The 16,136-nt window shown below is 58.7% G+C and overlaps 1 protein-coding gene across 1 annotated transcript in view; it reads left to right on the forward strand.

The window, feature by feature from the left end:
* Positions 1-16,136, forward strand: part of WDR45B (WD repeat domain 45B) — a 49,356-nt gene that overhangs the window by 23,463 nt on the left and 9,757 nt on the right. The window contains exons 3-8 of the mRNA XM_027770824.1: positions 850-932; positions 1,051-1,073; positions 1,978-2,052; positions 8,949-9,050; positions 13,738-13,825; positions 15,456-15,550. Of these exons, the coding sequence (XP_027626625.1) occupies positions 850-932; positions 1,051-1,073; positions 1,978-2,052; positions 8,949-9,050; positions 13,738-13,825; positions 15,456-15,550 (466 nt within the window). The remainder of the gene's footprint in view (positions 1-849; positions 933-1,050; positions 1,074-1,977; positions 2,053-8,948; positions 9,051-13,737; positions 13,826-15,455; positions 15,551-16,136) is intronic.

Consider the following 16,136-nt stretch of genomic DNA (forward strand, 5'->3'; position numbering starts at 1 on the left):
GCGGGGCGCTTCCACGGGCCGTGCCACACCTGGGGCTTCCCGTGGGAGTCCAGAGACAGCCCCAAGGGGGTCCCCGAGCTCAGCCAGCGTGTTCCCGGCCGAGCAGCTGGCCTGTCTGGCTGCCCTGTCCCTGCCCACCTGACAGCTGTCAGCGTCGCCTTTTCCTGCTCTGGACTGGCCCAGCTGCCTTGTTCCCGTTCTCTGGGACGTGTTGCCGTCACTTACCGTCCCACGGCAGGGGACATTCGGAAGGTCTCAGGTCCCCGCTGCTGCCACCGTGATGCTGCTAGGCCCCTGGGGGCACGTCTGGGTGGGCCACACTGTCACTTCTGCGGGCACGGCTCCCAACAGTGCAAGGTCCCACCTGCATGTCTCCCAGCAGGTGCCCAGGCTCCTGTCCCCTCATCCCACAGCAGGTGCCCAGGCTCCTGTCCCCTCATCCCACAGCAGGTGCCCAGCTCTGTGTCTGCTGCCTGGCCTCGTTGCCGAGACGTAGTGGAGTGGGCCGTGCCGTGTCTGACTGGTTCCCTGACGGCGTGTTTGCTGGCCGTCTGGGCTTCCTCTCGGGAAGCGTCCAGGTGTCTTATGTCCAGGTTGAGTGCCTGTTTCTCGTGGCTTTATGGGTGAATGTAGCATCTCTCTGGAGAACAGAAGTGTCCGGCGGAAACCACAGGCCGGGCTCACTGCTTGGAGGAGGTGCCGTAGTAGCCAGAGAGGATGAAGTTGGGTCCCGTGCTGTCTCCTGCCCGCAGCCAGAGCTCAAGCCCCACTTAACAGGTTCCAGGGACACTAAGGGGCACTTCTGGGCCCAGCAGATGGCACAGTGGTTGTCACCGGACTCCCACGTAGTCGACTGCGGTCAGAACTCACGCCGGGGACTGTTGGTGTGCGTGTGCCAAGATCCCGAGAGGAGACTGGAAAGGGATTGCAGTGTGAGCATCCCCCGGGGGTGGTTTCTTGCTGTCTTCCTCCTCCCACGAGTGCACACTAGGGCAGAACTCTCTGGGTGGGGATCTGAGAGGTGGTAACACAGCACTTCAAACTTTAAAGCAGGTTCCAGGCTCCTGGCCCAGGTAACTGACACCTCGGAGCAAATGGGCCAGTGGGAGGGTGGGTCCTCAGATCTGTCCAGACCCCGCAGGTTTATAGGTAAGTTGGACCAAGCTCATAGGCGTGCCTTCCGTGTTCAGAAAGGTGTGGCTCCCTGACGGAACGGGGCCTGAGCCCGCAGGTGTGATGTAAGGGCCTTTGTGTTCCACTGTGCGGAACCAGGCGTGGCGACCTTGCGTGTGACCCTGTAGCCGGACCGCGTTTAAGGAGATGCGTGTGTCTGGGTTGCATTTGGTGAAGGAAGTCGCAAGTCCAGGTCCCGGGCGCTGGCATTCACGTCTGTCATCTCAGTCACCGCTAACAGCGCCTTCGTCGGCCACTGCCGTGCCGCGTGATGTGGAGGTAGTGACTGGGGCTCGTGCTGGCTCCGGGTGCTGTACTGGCGGGCAGTGCCGTGGTAGGACTCAGACTTCCTTCCAGGAAACCCCCACCCGAAGGCGACGAGGAGCAGTCCTCCACCCCCGCCTGCCCCGGCCCCGGAGCCAGGCTCGTTTGCTTCTCGCCACCCGCCAGGACATGGCTTCAGGCTGGCCGTCGCCGCCCCAGGACCATTAGAGGAGTGGCACACAGGCTCGGGAAATGCCGTGGGGACAGGCTGCAGAAGCAGCTCCGGGCTCCGGACCGGGGTTGAAGGAGCAGAGGCCTTGCCCACAGGAGGGCCCTGCCGTGGGGACGTGGCACGGGCGAGGCCATAGTCGCTTCTCTGCGCCGAACCACGGACAGAAGCTGTCCTCTGGGATGTGGGGACCATGGCTTCACGCTCTGGCGTGGTGTGTGGTTTGAGCGTCTGCAGGAGTGCCACGCTGGGCCAGTCTCCACAGACAGCTTGCTTTGGCCACTCTGGGGTGACACCTTTCTCTGCTTCAGGGTGCTTCGCATGTGGGATGGAGAACGGATTCCGCGTCTACAACACCGACCCGCTGAAGGAGAAGGAGAAACAGGGTAAGGCGTGGCCCCGGCTGAAGGGAGCCCGAGTTTGGTCCCGCAGGTGGGGCGGCTGTCTCCAGAAGTGAGTAGGACCTGCAGCTCTGCTGGGGGCAGGTCACCGTGCAGCGGGAGCCGCTCACGTCTCTTCCTGTCTTCCGCCCTGGCTGGCGCTGTTTGGGAGGACAAGGTGTATTTATATTTTTTGTTAGTTTTTTTGCCATAGTTCATGTGCGCTAGCCAGAGAGACAGACAAAAAGGGAAAGTGAGAAATTGCTCCAAGGGGGATGGTCACGCCACAGTCCCTTCTCCATTGTCCTCTCGGGATCTTGGGCACACATACATGCGTCTGGCTAGAGGTAAAAGCCGCCAGGTCCGGGACTTCAGCCACACTTGCGAGTCCAGCGACACAGCCGTTACGCCATTAACTTAAACTTTGGGCATTTCTGGACCTTCCCCATGAGGAGAATAAAGCACACTGCTGATAAAAATCTCCTAAAATTGCCAAAAAAGAGAAAAGTCCTTTCTCCCTGGAGTTGATGTTTTGGTTTTCTTCAGTGCACTTGTTAAATTTCAGGGCTAGGGCCGCTTGCCGTCCGTCAGAGGTTCTGCAGGGTCTCCTGGCTCCTGGTTCTCTGGGTAGGCTGTTTCCATTTGAGCAACTGGTAACCTTCATCAGGGACTTCCAGTGTCCTGCTTTTTTTGGTATTGGAAACTTTCTTTTTAATTTTATTTATTATTATTTAATTTTTCTGTAGGGCATGTATGCTTGCTAGAGGGAAAGTGAGAAAGCAAGCCACCAGATCCAGGACTCGAACTGTGGCTGACCATGTGGGAGTGCGGTGCCTTAAGCACCGTGCCAGCAAACTTTTTCAAGTGAGATTTTTTGGTGCAGCTCTAGAATACGAGCTTTATTCCTGGAAGTTAATTTCTTACAGCCAAGCCCCAGTCTTCACGTATTACGAAGGCTTCGTAACCTGGTGGCTAGGAGCTCCCAGGTGCCGGGTGGGCCTCAGGTTCTGTGTGACAAGAGCGTGCGCTCTTGCCAGTTACAGAAATCCTTGAGGTGTGCAGGTTTATTTAACATGTGGTTTTGGGGGCGTGGGGGCCGTAGCTGCCGAGGTGTTCTTGCTGGGGGGTTCTCTGCAGAGTCCTGAGTTGGCCCGTCACGCCGTACAGCGGTAGAGCAAGCGTGCATGCCTGTGTCCGTATCTGTGTGTGTGTCCTTTTCTTCTTTTTTAAAGAATTATTTTATTTAACTTTATTTAGTTATTTAAATTTGACCGGAGAGGGATAGCGTGAGAGAAAGCAAGAGAGAGGGAGAGGGAGAGGGAAAGTGAGAAAGCCAGCCACTAGGTCCAGGCCTTGAACCGTGCTCGGCCCTGTGAGAGACCACGCACCCTGCTGGCCCCATGTCTGTGTTCTGATAAAGGTACCGGGAGCCTTCTACGGGTGCCCAGGGTGGCCTACCTTTCTTTTAGCTTTTTGCTGTAGAGTTTGTTTATTCACTAGAGAGAGAAAGCGAGAAGCCCCCTGCCCGGGGGTGGCCATGCTGTGGCTCCGTCTCCCCCGTCTCCTCCCGGGACTTTGGGTGCAAATGTGCACACGTGCTGTCATGATTGCCAAGCCTCTGGGTCCAGGGCTCCAGATGTGGCCGGCCACGTGGGCATCCAGCACCTTAACGGTCATGCCCTTGCCGGCCCGGGGGCCCTTTTTAATACCACATTAGTTAAGTTTCTGTCCTCTGAGTATCTTTACAACAGCTCCCCCCTGGGAGTCCTGGAACCAGTGTCCACCTCCTGAGGGATGACTGTGGTTACATTTTTAAAAGTTAATTCATATTCATTATTACAGTAATTTAATTCACCATAGGGCATGTGTGCTTACCAGAGAGCAAGAGAGAAAGCCATCTGCCAGGCCCGGGACTCGAACTGCAGTCAACCAGGTGGAGTCCAGCGCCTTAACCACCACGCCACCTGCTGGCCATGCACAACGTTTTAAAACAGCTTGACTATGGGGCTGGTAGGTGGTGCAGAAGTTAAGACACTGGATCCTGCGTGGCCGACAGTGATTCAAGTTTTGGAGCCAGTGGCTTGAAAATCATGCCAGGTCGGGACCAGCAGTTGGCGTAATGGCGATGTCGCTGGACTCCCATGTAGTTGACCGCGGTTCGAGTCCTGGACCCGGTGGCTTGAACTCACGCCGGACGTGTGTGCGTGTGTGCCCAAGATCCCGAGAGGAGAATGGAGGAGAAAGTATTGCGGTGTGGCCATCCCCCCGGGGGATGATTTCTCGCTTTCCGTCTCTATGTCTCTGTTTTTCTGGCGAGCGCATGCACCCTATAGCAAAAACCTCTCCAAAAAAAAGAAAAAGAAAATCAAGTCAGGTGAATGTGTGTGCCCGCCCAAAATCCTGAGAGGAGATTGGAGGGAGAAGGATTGCTATGTGGCCATCCCCCTGGGGTGTGCTTTGTCACTCCCCCCACCTCCGTCTCTCTGGCAAGTGCGTACACCCTATAACAAAACATTAAAAAAAAAAAAATAAAGCATCTTGGTTTTATTTATTTATTGGAGAGATTTTCGCCGTAGAGTGTGCGCGTTTGCCAGAGAGACAGAGACAGAAAGCGAGAAATCACACACAGACACACACACTCCCCAGGATGGCCATGCCGCAGTCCCTTCTCCATTCTCCTCGTGGGATTTCGGGCACACATGCACATGTGCCTGGCGTGTTTTAGGCCGACTGCGTGGCCACCCGGTGCCGCAGCCTGTCTGCCGTCTGTGGTCTCGGTGCTCCTCGCTGAGCGGCTCCGGGGGCTTTAGCCACTCGGCAGCTCCTGTGACCTGTGGGTGCAGTGTCTGTGCTCCTCCTGACTCTGTGTGGACGTGAGCTGGAACCAGCCGGGCATGGAGATGAAGGAGCTGCAGCCCACGTGGCCAACTGCAGGTCGAGTCCCGGACCTGTGACTTGAAAATCATGCTGGGCACACATGTGTGCATGTGCGTGTTTGTCGATCCTGAGGAGACTGGAGGAGAAGGGCTCGCAGCATAGCCATCCCCTGCGTCTGTCTCTGGCGAGCTCATGTGCCCTGCCGCAAAACCCTGAAGAAGGAACGGGGCCAGAAGCACCTGAGTTCCAGAATTGCGCACACACACATGTGCACGCTTCGCCGTCGCGGTTCCCTGCTTGCTGTTTCCCGTGCCGTGCCTGGCGTTGCCGTGTGTGGGGCAGCCTGGTCCCGAGTGTGGATTGTAATGAAGGACACAGGTGTGTTGGTGTGGTGTGTGCGGGTCTGGCCATGTGAGCAGCTCAGGGTGGGGCCAGACCCGCCTGTTGATGCACAGCCGAAGGCCGCCGTGCGCTTGGGGTAACTGCGTGTGTTTCCCGCTGTGTGGTCGGACCGGTGGTTCCTTTCTTAGTGGCCCGTTCCGTGCTTGGTGAGGAGAGGGTGCCCGCAGCGGTCCGTCCTGCATCCTGGTTTCAGCTCGTCTCCGAGGCTCGGTGTGGGGGCCACGGTTGGGCTGTGAGCTGCCCTTCAGGTGTGCCTGCGGCCTGGCAGGGTCAGGAAGCGGCCGGCCCGGGAAGCTGGGCTGACCCCCTCCTTGCTCCCTGCTGGACTCGGTGTATGCTGGAGCCTGCTCGGTGTCCTGCTCGGTGTCCTGCTCCGTGTCCCGCTCCGTGTTCTGCTCCGTGTCCAACACTGTGTCCCGCTCCGTGTCCCGCTCCGTGCCCTGCTGCATGCTCCGCTCCGTATCCCGCTCCGTGCCCCGTTCCATGCCCTGCTCCGTGTCCTGCTCTGTGTCCAACACTGTGTCCCGCTCTGTGCCCTGCTCCGTGCCCTACTCCGTGTTCTGCTCCGTGTCCAACACTGTGTCCCGCTCTGTGCCCTGCTCCGTGCCCCGCTCCGTGTCCTGCTCCGTGTCTGACACAGTGTTCTGCTCCGTGCCCTGCTCCGTGCCCTGCTCCGTGTCTGACACAGTGTCCTGCTCCGTGTCCCGCAGTGTCCTGTTCCATTTGCTTCTGCAGCCCTGCTGTGCTGGTGTGGGCGGCCCTGGGACCCAGGGACTTGCAGACGTGAGCACCGGCACCCTCGGGATCCGTGAGCTCTTCTCTGCTGTGAGCAGGGGCCTACGGACATCTTTGAGACCCTGCTGCCCGGGGCCTGGACACACCCAGAAGCGGGGTTGCTGGATTGGGTGGTGCACATGCGTTTGTTTGGCTAGAGGCCACATGAGCTCAGCAGAGAGGGGAACGTGTCCCTGGTGGGGCGGGGTGCACCACAGCCCCTCTCCATCTGTCCTTCCCGTTGGGACCTGGGGCGTGTATGTGCACACGCCTGATGTGTTTCTAGTCTTTGCAGCCGCACCGTGTACGTCCACAGCGGCCGTCTGGCGGCGTGCACCATGCCTGTAGGAGACGTCACGCGTGGCGTCCTCCGTGCCCTGATGGTCGGGGTGGGGTGTCACTGTGGTTCTGCGTTTCCTAGCAGGTCCTGCCACGTGACTCCTGCCCCAACCTCCCAGCTGGGAGCACAGCCTGCACCACCATGCCCACCCACCCCAGCGGTGTCTGGCGGTGTCGCCCAGGCCGGCATCGAGCTTGTGGCCCTCCTGTCTCAGCCTCCCCGCCCCGCACGCCCTGGCTGACGGCTGGTCAGGGAGCCAGCCCGCGCACCCTGCAGTGTGGATGTGCCTTTCTCTAGCGGTCGTAAAGGCGTCTTCTCTTTGCTTCCTTTTTCTTTAGTTGTTGCTATAGGGCGAGTGTGCTCCCTTGAGAGAGACAGAGACAGAGAGAAGGCGAAAAATCACCCCTTGGAGGCATGGCCACGCTGCGGTCACTTCTCCGTTCTCTTGGGCTCTCAGTTGCATATGGCACCTGGCATGAGCTTGAGGTCACTAGACCCAGGACTTTAAGTGCAACCCTTAACCAGTATGTCACCTGTAGGTTCTCCCTGACTCCCTATTTTTGTTCTTCAAAAAAAAAAATTATTGGGACCAGCAGATGGTGTAACAGTTATGTTGCTGAACTCCCACATGGCTGACTGCAGTTTGAGTCCTGGACCCGGTGGCTTGAAACTCATGCTGGGCATGTGTGCGTTTGTGGCCAAAATCCCAGGAAGAGAACGAGGAAGGACCGGGGTGTGGCCACCCCCAGGTCTCGGTCTCGCTTTCCCTCTAACCGTCTCCACCATCTCTGTCCTCTCTCCCTTTGGCAAAAAACTCAAGAAACAAACAAAAGCTTTTATTGCTGGAGGGTGCCTGTGCACAGCAGAGCGAGGCGGGGAGGAGGGAGCGAGGGGAGCTGGGGGGCGGGCTTCCCCTCAGGAAAGGGCGTGCATTTACTCGAGCCTGCTTGCTCCGGCTCCGAGCCGCCTGGGGACCCAGCTCTGCTTCTGTGCTTACCGGCTTGGAGAAATGTCTCTTCACATCCTTGGCCAGATTAACTTGTTAAGGTCTTTAATTCATTTGTTGTTATGAAAATATGACCAGAGACAGAGCAGGCCATACTGGGGCAGAGACCCCCACGGTGTGGCCACACCTCAGCCCTTCTCCTCCCCACTAGGATTCGGGGTGCACACATGCACCCAGTGTGCTGTCGGCTGGCTGAGGGGCGCTCGGGCCCAGTGCTGGTGCCTAGCTGCTGCGCTGTGGGCCAGCCCCGTGTCATTTTGGGTCATTTGACTCCTTGGTTGAGCTTAAGGCCCTGCACACTCTGTGGTACCCCTGCACCCCTGCACCAGGCCTGAGATGGGCAGCGTCTCTCCCTGTTCGTGGGCCGCCTTCCCCCTGGGCACAGCAGCCTTGCCTGTCAGTTGTGCTGTGGCCACCCGTGTCCCCTTTGGTGTTGCCCCAGCGTCACTCCACGCTCGGTGTCAGGAAGCACCTGCCGGCATTTTCTTCCAGTGGGTCCTGCAGGTCTGCACCCCTCTCCGCCCCTCTCTGTGGGGTAGGGTAATCCATCCACGTGTGGGCCGCGGCTTCCCGTCAGCGGTCAGCAGTTACCCGGTGTTTCTGGGTCGTCAGCTCGCCCCTCTTCAGTGCTGGGCTCAGGGCTGTGTGCGGCCGGCAGGAAGGCCCCGGTGTCGTGAGGGGTGAGGAGGCCACATGCCAGCTCGGAGGTCGGCTCTGGGCCACAGCCACACCCTGTTGGAGCAGGGCTAACCCAGAGAGGCTGTGGGGCTGTTCCCCGTCTGGAGGGAAGGTGGTTGTTCGGGGCAGGTGGCGTGGTGGCTAGGGCACTGGACTTTAACGTGGCTGACTGCGGTTTGAGTCCCGGACCTGGCGGCTTGCTTTTCTCTCCTCTCTCTCGTTCTGGTCAAATTGGAAAACAGCAACAACAACAACAGAAGAAAATAATAACGAGAAGTAAAATTAATTAAATACTTTTTTAAAGAGGGGCCAGCAGGTGGCGTAGTGGTTAAGGGTGCTGGACTCCCACATTGCTGACCTGTGGTTCAAGTCCCGGACCTTGCAGCTTGCTTTCTCACTTTATCTCTCTCACTCATTTCCCCTCTCTGGTCAAATTAAAGCAAGCAAATAAATAAAAGTAAATAAAACACTTCTAAAAACAATAAAGAAGAAAAAGTAAAAAGAGAAGTTGTTTGTGGGCTTTCCCGTAGCCTGGTGGTTATGAGCATCGGACCCCACGTGGCCAGTGGGTTCGAATCCTGACCCCGATAGCTCAGAGAGGCGTGTCAGGCGTGCCCCCGACCTGACGGGATGGGGGACTGGTACACGGGCAGGAGAGGTCGGGGGCCATGACAGGACGCCCACTGGGGCCCGGCTGCCCCAGACGTGTCCTCGTGCAAAGGAAGAGGAAAGCGTGTCATGCTGAGGGGTCCCGGCCTGTCTTGTCTCTTATTAAAAGTTATATGTACCAATTTCTAAAAACTGCTATTTCCAAACTTGTTTCAGAGTTTCTGGAAGGAGGAGTAGGCCACGTTGAGATGCTGTTCCGCTGCAACTACTTGGCTCTGGTTGGTGGGGGCAAGAAGCCGAAGTACCCCCCCAACAAAGGTGCGTCTGGGCGTGCAGAGTGGCCCTCGAGCGTCGGCGCGACCGCAGTCTGAGCCCGGTGAAAGTGTGCGGGCTGGTCCCTGGGAAGCTCTTCCGGAGTGCTGGGGGAGCTAGGCGGGCGCCCGCAGCACACGTGGGGCATGTGTCTCCTGAGCACCCTGGCTCAGACATGCTGGTGTGGAGGCAGTGCGGGACAGAAACCCTTTGGCTCTTGGTTTGGGGCGCATGCATGCAGACACATGGCCTGTGGGCCGTCGTGCCCTCCAACCATAGCTGAGCCTGTGAGCCGCAGGAGCCAGCTGCTGGTCCCGGGGCGCTGAGAAGAGTGGGCTGGGGTGGGCAGGGGTGGCCTCTGTGCCGGGCAGAGGAGCCTAGGGTGTGGGGATGTGCTGGTCTGGAAGCACGGTGCACGGGTGGGGTGGAGGGGAGGCACGCTCACCAGCACCGAGTGCTGGAGGTGAGGCCCGAGGGGGACGTGGGCTGGAGGGGCAGCCTTAGGGCTCTCTAGGAAAGGCCTGCGGTGGCAGAAAGGAGGCCGAGGGCCAGGGTGGCCGAGGGTGGGTCACGCAGGACTGGGCTCATGGTCTGGTCGAGACCCTGCCATTGGGGACAGCTAGGCTTGATGCAGGATCGAGGCCGTGGGTGACACGAGGGAGATCTGCCCAGGTGAGGGCTGGTTGCCCTGGGGTTGGGTGGGGTGCCGCCCTGGAGCAGGGCTGTCGCAGACCAGGCGGGACAGTGGGAGGCTGAGGTCAGACCCTGGCCCTGCAGCAGTCCAGGGTTTCAGGGTCTGGCCTCAGTGGGAGTGGCATCCTGGCCCGGTCATGATGGGAGGAGGGAAGGGCTGGCTGGCTCCCTGGCTCCCTGTGGTGGGGCTGCCATGACCACCCAGCCTCTCACCTGTAACTCGTGCTGGTGTAGAGGCGTGCGTTACGTGGGGCTAGCGCATGGCGCGCGTGGTGGCTAAGGGGCTAGAGCCCACGTGGCAGACTACGGCTCAGTTCCTGACCCGGCGGTGTGAAGATCACACCGGTCCGGGGTGTACGTCCAACCCCAGGAGGAGGATGGAAGAGGCAGGGGTGTGGGGCGGGCAGCGGGTGGCCCGGGGGTGTGCTGGACTCCCACAGGGCTGGCCACAGCTCGAGTCGTGGACCTGGTGCCATGCTTTCTCACTCCCCCCCCCCTCGCTCTCTGGCTCAAATTAAAAATAAATAAACACACAAAGTGATTCTTTAAAAAAGAAGTAATTCCTTTTTAAAAAAAAAAAAAAGGGATTACGGCAGGACCATCCCCTCTAGAGGGTGAGTCTCACTTTTCCCCTCTCTTCAGTGTGCACATACGCTCCATGGCAAAAACCTTCAAAAAAAAAGAAATTTAAGTTGTCCTAGAAGTGTAAAATCTTAGAAATTTTACAGTTCTAAGGACCAGCAGTTGGCGTAATGGCTATGTTGCTGGACTCCCATGTAGTCGACTGCAGTTCCAGTCCTGGACCCGGTGGCTTAAACTCACGCCGGGCGCATGTGCGTGCGTGCCCAGAATCCCGAGAGGAGAGTGGAGGAGAAGGGATTGCGGCGTGACCATCCCCCCTGGGGGGTGATTTCTCGCTTTCTGTCTCTCTGTCTCTTTCTGTTGAGTGCCTGTCCTATAGGAAAATCCTCTCCAAAAACGAATGAAAAAGAAATTTTACAGATTCAGAGGAAAGAGTCCGAGTTCCCCGCAGTGCAGAGTCTAGGAGCAGCCTTCCTCTCCCAGCCAGCGTGGCCATGCAGGGTTGCAACATGCTGAGCTGGAGCCCTGACCCCACACCACAGGAGACTTGCAGCCAGTGGCCGCCAAGTCACTCGTCCCCGTCAGGGTGGGTGTGGACTGACGCTCGGTGGCTGTCCACTGTCAGTGCCACACAGTCGTCGGCCCGGCCCCCCGGCATGGCTGGTGCCCTTCACCGTCTGCAGGCTTCAGCCTTTCCGGAGTGCCGAAGGGCCCCCACGTCCTGCCTTGGCCAACCGTCTCAGGCTGAGCCACGGCAGGCTCACACCCTTCCCGAAGGACATGCCTGAGGCCTCCCAGATTCCAGCTCCGGTGAAGCTGCCGAGAGCCCCTGTGTGCAGCCTCTGGGGCCGACGGGTTTTGCCCCGCTTGGGCAGACAGCGTGAGCAGCCCCGGGTTGTCCGGGGAGTGCACCCCTCTCTGCTTCCGGGCCTGTGAGGCTCCCGGGAGTGCGGCCGAGAAGGTTGGCGCTGGCGTCCTTCCCGGTGCTGGGACCTGGCTGGTTTGTTGAGCTTTCCCCTGAGCGAAAGCTGGGTTTGTCAGGTGCTTCTCCGCAGGTGTCCACAAGGTGGCGTGGTTCTCCTCAGCCTGTGCCGTCTCTGTCTGGTTGGGGTCTTGGGGTCCTTCCGACCTCGGGGAGTGAATCGAGGAGTGTCCCTCGGCGGCTGTCCTCCGCACGAGACCCTGGAGACTGATTCCTTCCGTTGCTGGTTAGTTACGATTTACCAGCACCTTCATCTGGGCCTGGCACTTTCTGTTTTGGAAGCTATTTATTGATCTGATTTTTTAAATTTAATTTTATTTAACTTTATTTATTTAGTTATTTATTTTAATTTTGACCAGAGAGGGACAGAGTGAGTGACTGAGAGGGAGACAAAGGGAGAAAGCAAGCTGCCAGGTCCGGGACTCAAGCCAGGGTCAGCCGTGTGGGAGCCCAGGGCCCTAACCAGCCCGCCACATGCCAGCCCGCCACATGCCAGCCCCTGATCTGATTGTTTTTAACTAGCCCCCCTTTTTTTAAAGGATTATTTAATTTAATTTTTTATTTTTTAATTTGATCAGAGAGAGATACAGGGAAGGTGAGAAAGCAAGCTGCCAGGTCCAGGATTCAAACCATGGTCAGCCATGTGGGAGTCCATCGCCTTAACCACCGCCTGTCAGCTTCCATCTAATTTTTTTAAAAATTGTATTTATTCACTCATTTAATTTGACCAGAGAGAGACAGAAACACACACACACACACACACACACACACACACAGAGAAAGTGAAAGTGAGAAGGCACGCAATCAGGTCTGGGACTTGAACCATGCTGGCCACCTGGGAGTCCAGCAACTTAACCATCATGCCACCTGCTGGTCCCCCATCTGATTTTTTAAAAATCAGATCCAGGCTTATTTAGATTGTTTCTTGCTGTAGGCAGTTTTTATTTACTTTTATGTTTGGGGAATGACTATTTTTATTATTTAATATGCTGTAGGGTACATGGGCCCATTAGAGAGGGGCAGGGAAATGAGGATGCCAGCTGCCAGGGCGAGGGCTCTGACTGGTCCACCCCGGCCACCTGCTGGCCCCTGTAGGCCATCTTTAAAAAGAACTTGGTCTGCTTAGCATTGTAAGATTAAACCTGTATTTTTCAATAATACTTAAATTACCTCTTGAATATTTTAATAATTACAGATTAAATTTCCATCTTACCAAAAAAAAAAAAATCGAGATTCCAGAACTCTTCTCTCTCCTCTCAGCTCCGTTCTGCTCTGCCGGAAAAAGCGCCCGTAGCTCAGCGGAGCTCCCTTGCTCCCTCTGTCATGCAGCCTCCAGGATTGCTTTATCCTGTTTTTCACAAACGAAGAAACTAGTTGTTTGTTTGTTTGCTTTTTTTTATTTGCTTGCTTAAGAGAGATTTTTTGCTATAGAGCATGTGTGCTTGGTGGACAGACAGAGATGGAAAGCGAGAAATCATCCCCCGGGGGGATGGCCATGCCACAGTCCCTTCTCCTCCATTCTCTCGGGGTCTTGGGCACGCACACACACATGCCTGGCGTGACTCGAAGTGCGGTCAACTACGTGGGAGTCCAGCGACAGCCATTACTCCATCTGCTGGTCTCATGGTTCCAAGGCTCACCAGCACGGGGTGTTCATGGAGCAGGCAGGATCCAGTGTCACTGTCGAATGGCTTCAGGTCGGATCCGCCTCTGGGCTGCGAGTGCCTTTGATGTGACTGGGCAGTGACTGAGTCCTGCTGGCCTTCTCTCTGGGGTGGAGCTCACCTGCCCTGCCCTGAGAGCGTGTCCGTGGTGTGGGACCATCCAGCGAGGACGTGGCCCTCATCATTGACCATGGCCTCTGATCTCAGCTGGCTTCTCTGGGATAGGCGTGTGGTCCGTGTGTGCGCTCCGCGTGCTCTGGGGGCCTCCTGGGGGCGAGCCGTGATGGTCTAGCTGTTGGAGTGTGGACGCTGCTCTGCCGCCGGAGGATGTGGCGTGTGGGTGCACATGGAGGGTCTCTGTCCGGGGCAGGGTCGGGGGCCCTGGCCTTGGCCTGTCCCTCAGCATCGATGTGGCATGGACGCCATTTGGGGCTGAAGTGGCCGCCTCCAGCCCCTCGGTGCCCAAGACCGGTCAGGCAGTCAGGTGGCAGCTTGGAGGCAGGAGGGTGGCGTGTGCCGAAGTAATGGGACAGGGCGTGGGAGTCGTGTGCAGAGCGGGAGACGGGTGGGCTGAGGCCGGGGCCAGCCTTGCAACTGTGGCTGCGGGGAGGCATGGAGGGAGCAGTGGGCAGCCCGCAGTCAAGCCGGGGGAGGGCGGGGAGTCTGGGGTGCCGCCTCGGCGGGGACGGTGGGACAGCGGTGTGGGGTGAGGGTGGCTCTGTGTGGCCCACGTCTGCTCACGGTCGCAGCCACGGCCCTTCTGACATTTCAGTGATGATCTGGGATGACCTGAAAAAGAAGACCGTCATCGAGATCGAGTTCTCCACGGAGGTCAAGGCGGTCAAGCTGCGGCGTGATCGGTGAGTCTGGGTCGGCGACTTAGAGGAGCTTCGCTTCCTTCAGAGGTCGCTTCCCCAGGAAGGGCAGTGTGTGAGCGCCAGTGTGCGCGCCTAGTCTGCTGTTAGGGCAGCCGTGCCCACGTGGCCCACTGCGCCCAGCCCTGGGCCCCTGGGCCGCACAGCCTCCAGGCAGGCAGAGGGGCGGTGGTGGGAGTCGCCTGGGCACTCCCTCCCCCGTTTGTGGCAGGTCTCGCGCCATCCAGCACGGGAGAGGGAAGCTGGTGGCGGGTTTGGGTCCACGGGACAGTGCCCCCGGCCCCTGGTGCGAGCCCCGGCCGGCACGTGTGCCGTGTGCCTGGCTCTGCCGTGGCCGCACCCGGGAGAGCCCCAGGCCCGCAGGGAGCCTCTGCTCTCCCAGAGCTGCCTGTCCCGTTTTCAGCCTGAGCGGAACAGAAGCTCTGGGAGCCCCGGTGGGAGGCACGCCAAGTCTCACCCACTGACAGGAGTGGGTCCAGAGCGGCCTGTGGCCCGGGCTGAGGGGCCAGGAAAACCAGCCGCAGTTGGCGCCCTGGCCCGGGGCTGGAGAGCACACCGCACGCGTGGGAAGGAGACGTGGAGGGGAAGGGCCGTGCGTGGCCACCCCGCCCCGGGTGCCATCTTCTGCTCCCTCTCAAGTAAATGCCCACCAGGCAGCTGGTCAGGGAGGGGCCAGATGATGCAATGGACGCCCAAGTAGTCGACGTGGTTCAGGTCCTGGACCTGACAGCTTAAAGCTCACACTGGGTGCGTGTGTGCGCCGCCCAGAATCCCGAGAGGAGAGACGGGAAGGGATTATGGTGCGGCCGTCCCCTTGGGGGTGATTTCTCACTCTCTGTCGCTCTCTGTGGTGAGCGCACGTGCCCTATAGCAAAAATCGCTCTTAAAATAAAGAACACGGGTGTGTGTGGGCCGCGGCTCTGGTGGTGACAGTGTGAAAGTTGGCCCTGGTGCGTGAGCCAGGCGGGGCTGTACTTCTTCTCACCCAGATTTGTTTTTATTTTTAACTTTTTAAGTTTTTGTCAGGGGGCATGTGCACTTGCCAGAGAGCAGAGAGCAGGGAAAGTGAGAACTCACCCACAGCAGTTTCTTCTCCGTTCTTCTCTCGGGATCCTGGCACACGTGAATGCCGGCATGATTTTCAGGCCGCCGGGCCTAGGACTCAAACTGCGATTGGTCTTGTGGGAATCCCACGCCCTAGCCACCACTCCGTCTGCTGGCCCCTTTTACTCAGGTCTTATTCTCAACCAAGCGTTCAGTGCTAACGTTTCTTAGTGCCTTGGGACACTCCTGGGCTGCCCTCGCGCTGCACAGGTGCCTCGGACTCGTGGGACCTGCTGTCCTGGGCCTGCTCGCATTGGCCCCGGTTCAGGACCGTGCTTTCTGTGGCTTTTCCCTTGGTTCTGAGCTTCAGCGTGAGTTCAGAAATCACACACCCCTCCGGGGATGGCCCTGCTGCAGTTCCTTCTCCATTTTCCTCTCAGGATTTTGGGCATGCACACACACTCGCCAAGCCAGCTCCCGGACTTGAACTGTGGGTTGGCCACGTGGGGTGCAGCCCCCTGACCCCAGGCCACAGGCTAGCCAGAACTCCCTGACGGTGTGTCCTCTGCAGGATCGTGGTGGTTCTGGACTCCATGATCAAGGTGTTTACGTTCACACACAATCCACACCAGCTGCATGTCTTCGAGACCTGCTACAACCCCAAAGGTGAGCGCCCGGGGTTGCGGACCGCCCCGCGTGGGCTGTGGGGGGCAGTTCTGAGGCAGCAGGCCGGAGCGCCAGCCCTCGCTCCTCCGGGGTGTCAGGGATTCTGGCTCGGATTCCTCTCAGGATTTTGGGCATGCACACACACTCGCCAAGCCAGCTCCCGGACTTGAACTGTGGGTTGGCCACGTGGGGTGCAGCCCCCTGACCCCAGGCCACAGGCTAGCCAGAACTCCCTGACGGTGTGTCCTCTGCAGGATCGTGGTGGTTCTGGACTCCATGATCAAGGTGTTTACGTTCACACACAATCCACACCAGCTGCATGTCTTCGAGACCTGCTACAACCCCAAAGGTGAGCGCCCGGGGTTGCGGACCGCCCCGCGTGGGCTGTGGGGGGCAGTTCTGAGGCAGCAGGCCGGAGCGCCAGCCCTCGCTCCTCCGGGGTGTCAGGGATTCTGGCTCGGACCCCTGGCTCCTTGCCGGGGTCCTGGGGAGGCTCTCCCACTCTGCCGGGCGGCCGTCTCTCCCTGCTCCCTCCTGCCCAATGGCTTCAGGCATGGCGGGCCCCCCAACGCCCCCGCCCCCACCA

This window comes from Tupaia chinensis, unplaced genomic scaffold (assembly GCF_000334495.1).
Source record: "Tupaia chinensis unplaced genomic scaffold, TupChi_1.0 Scaffold000159_1, whole genome shotgun sequence".
Taxonomy (NCBI): Eukaryota; Metazoa; Chordata; class Mammalia; order Scandentia; family Tupaiidae; genus Tupaia; species Tupaia belangeri.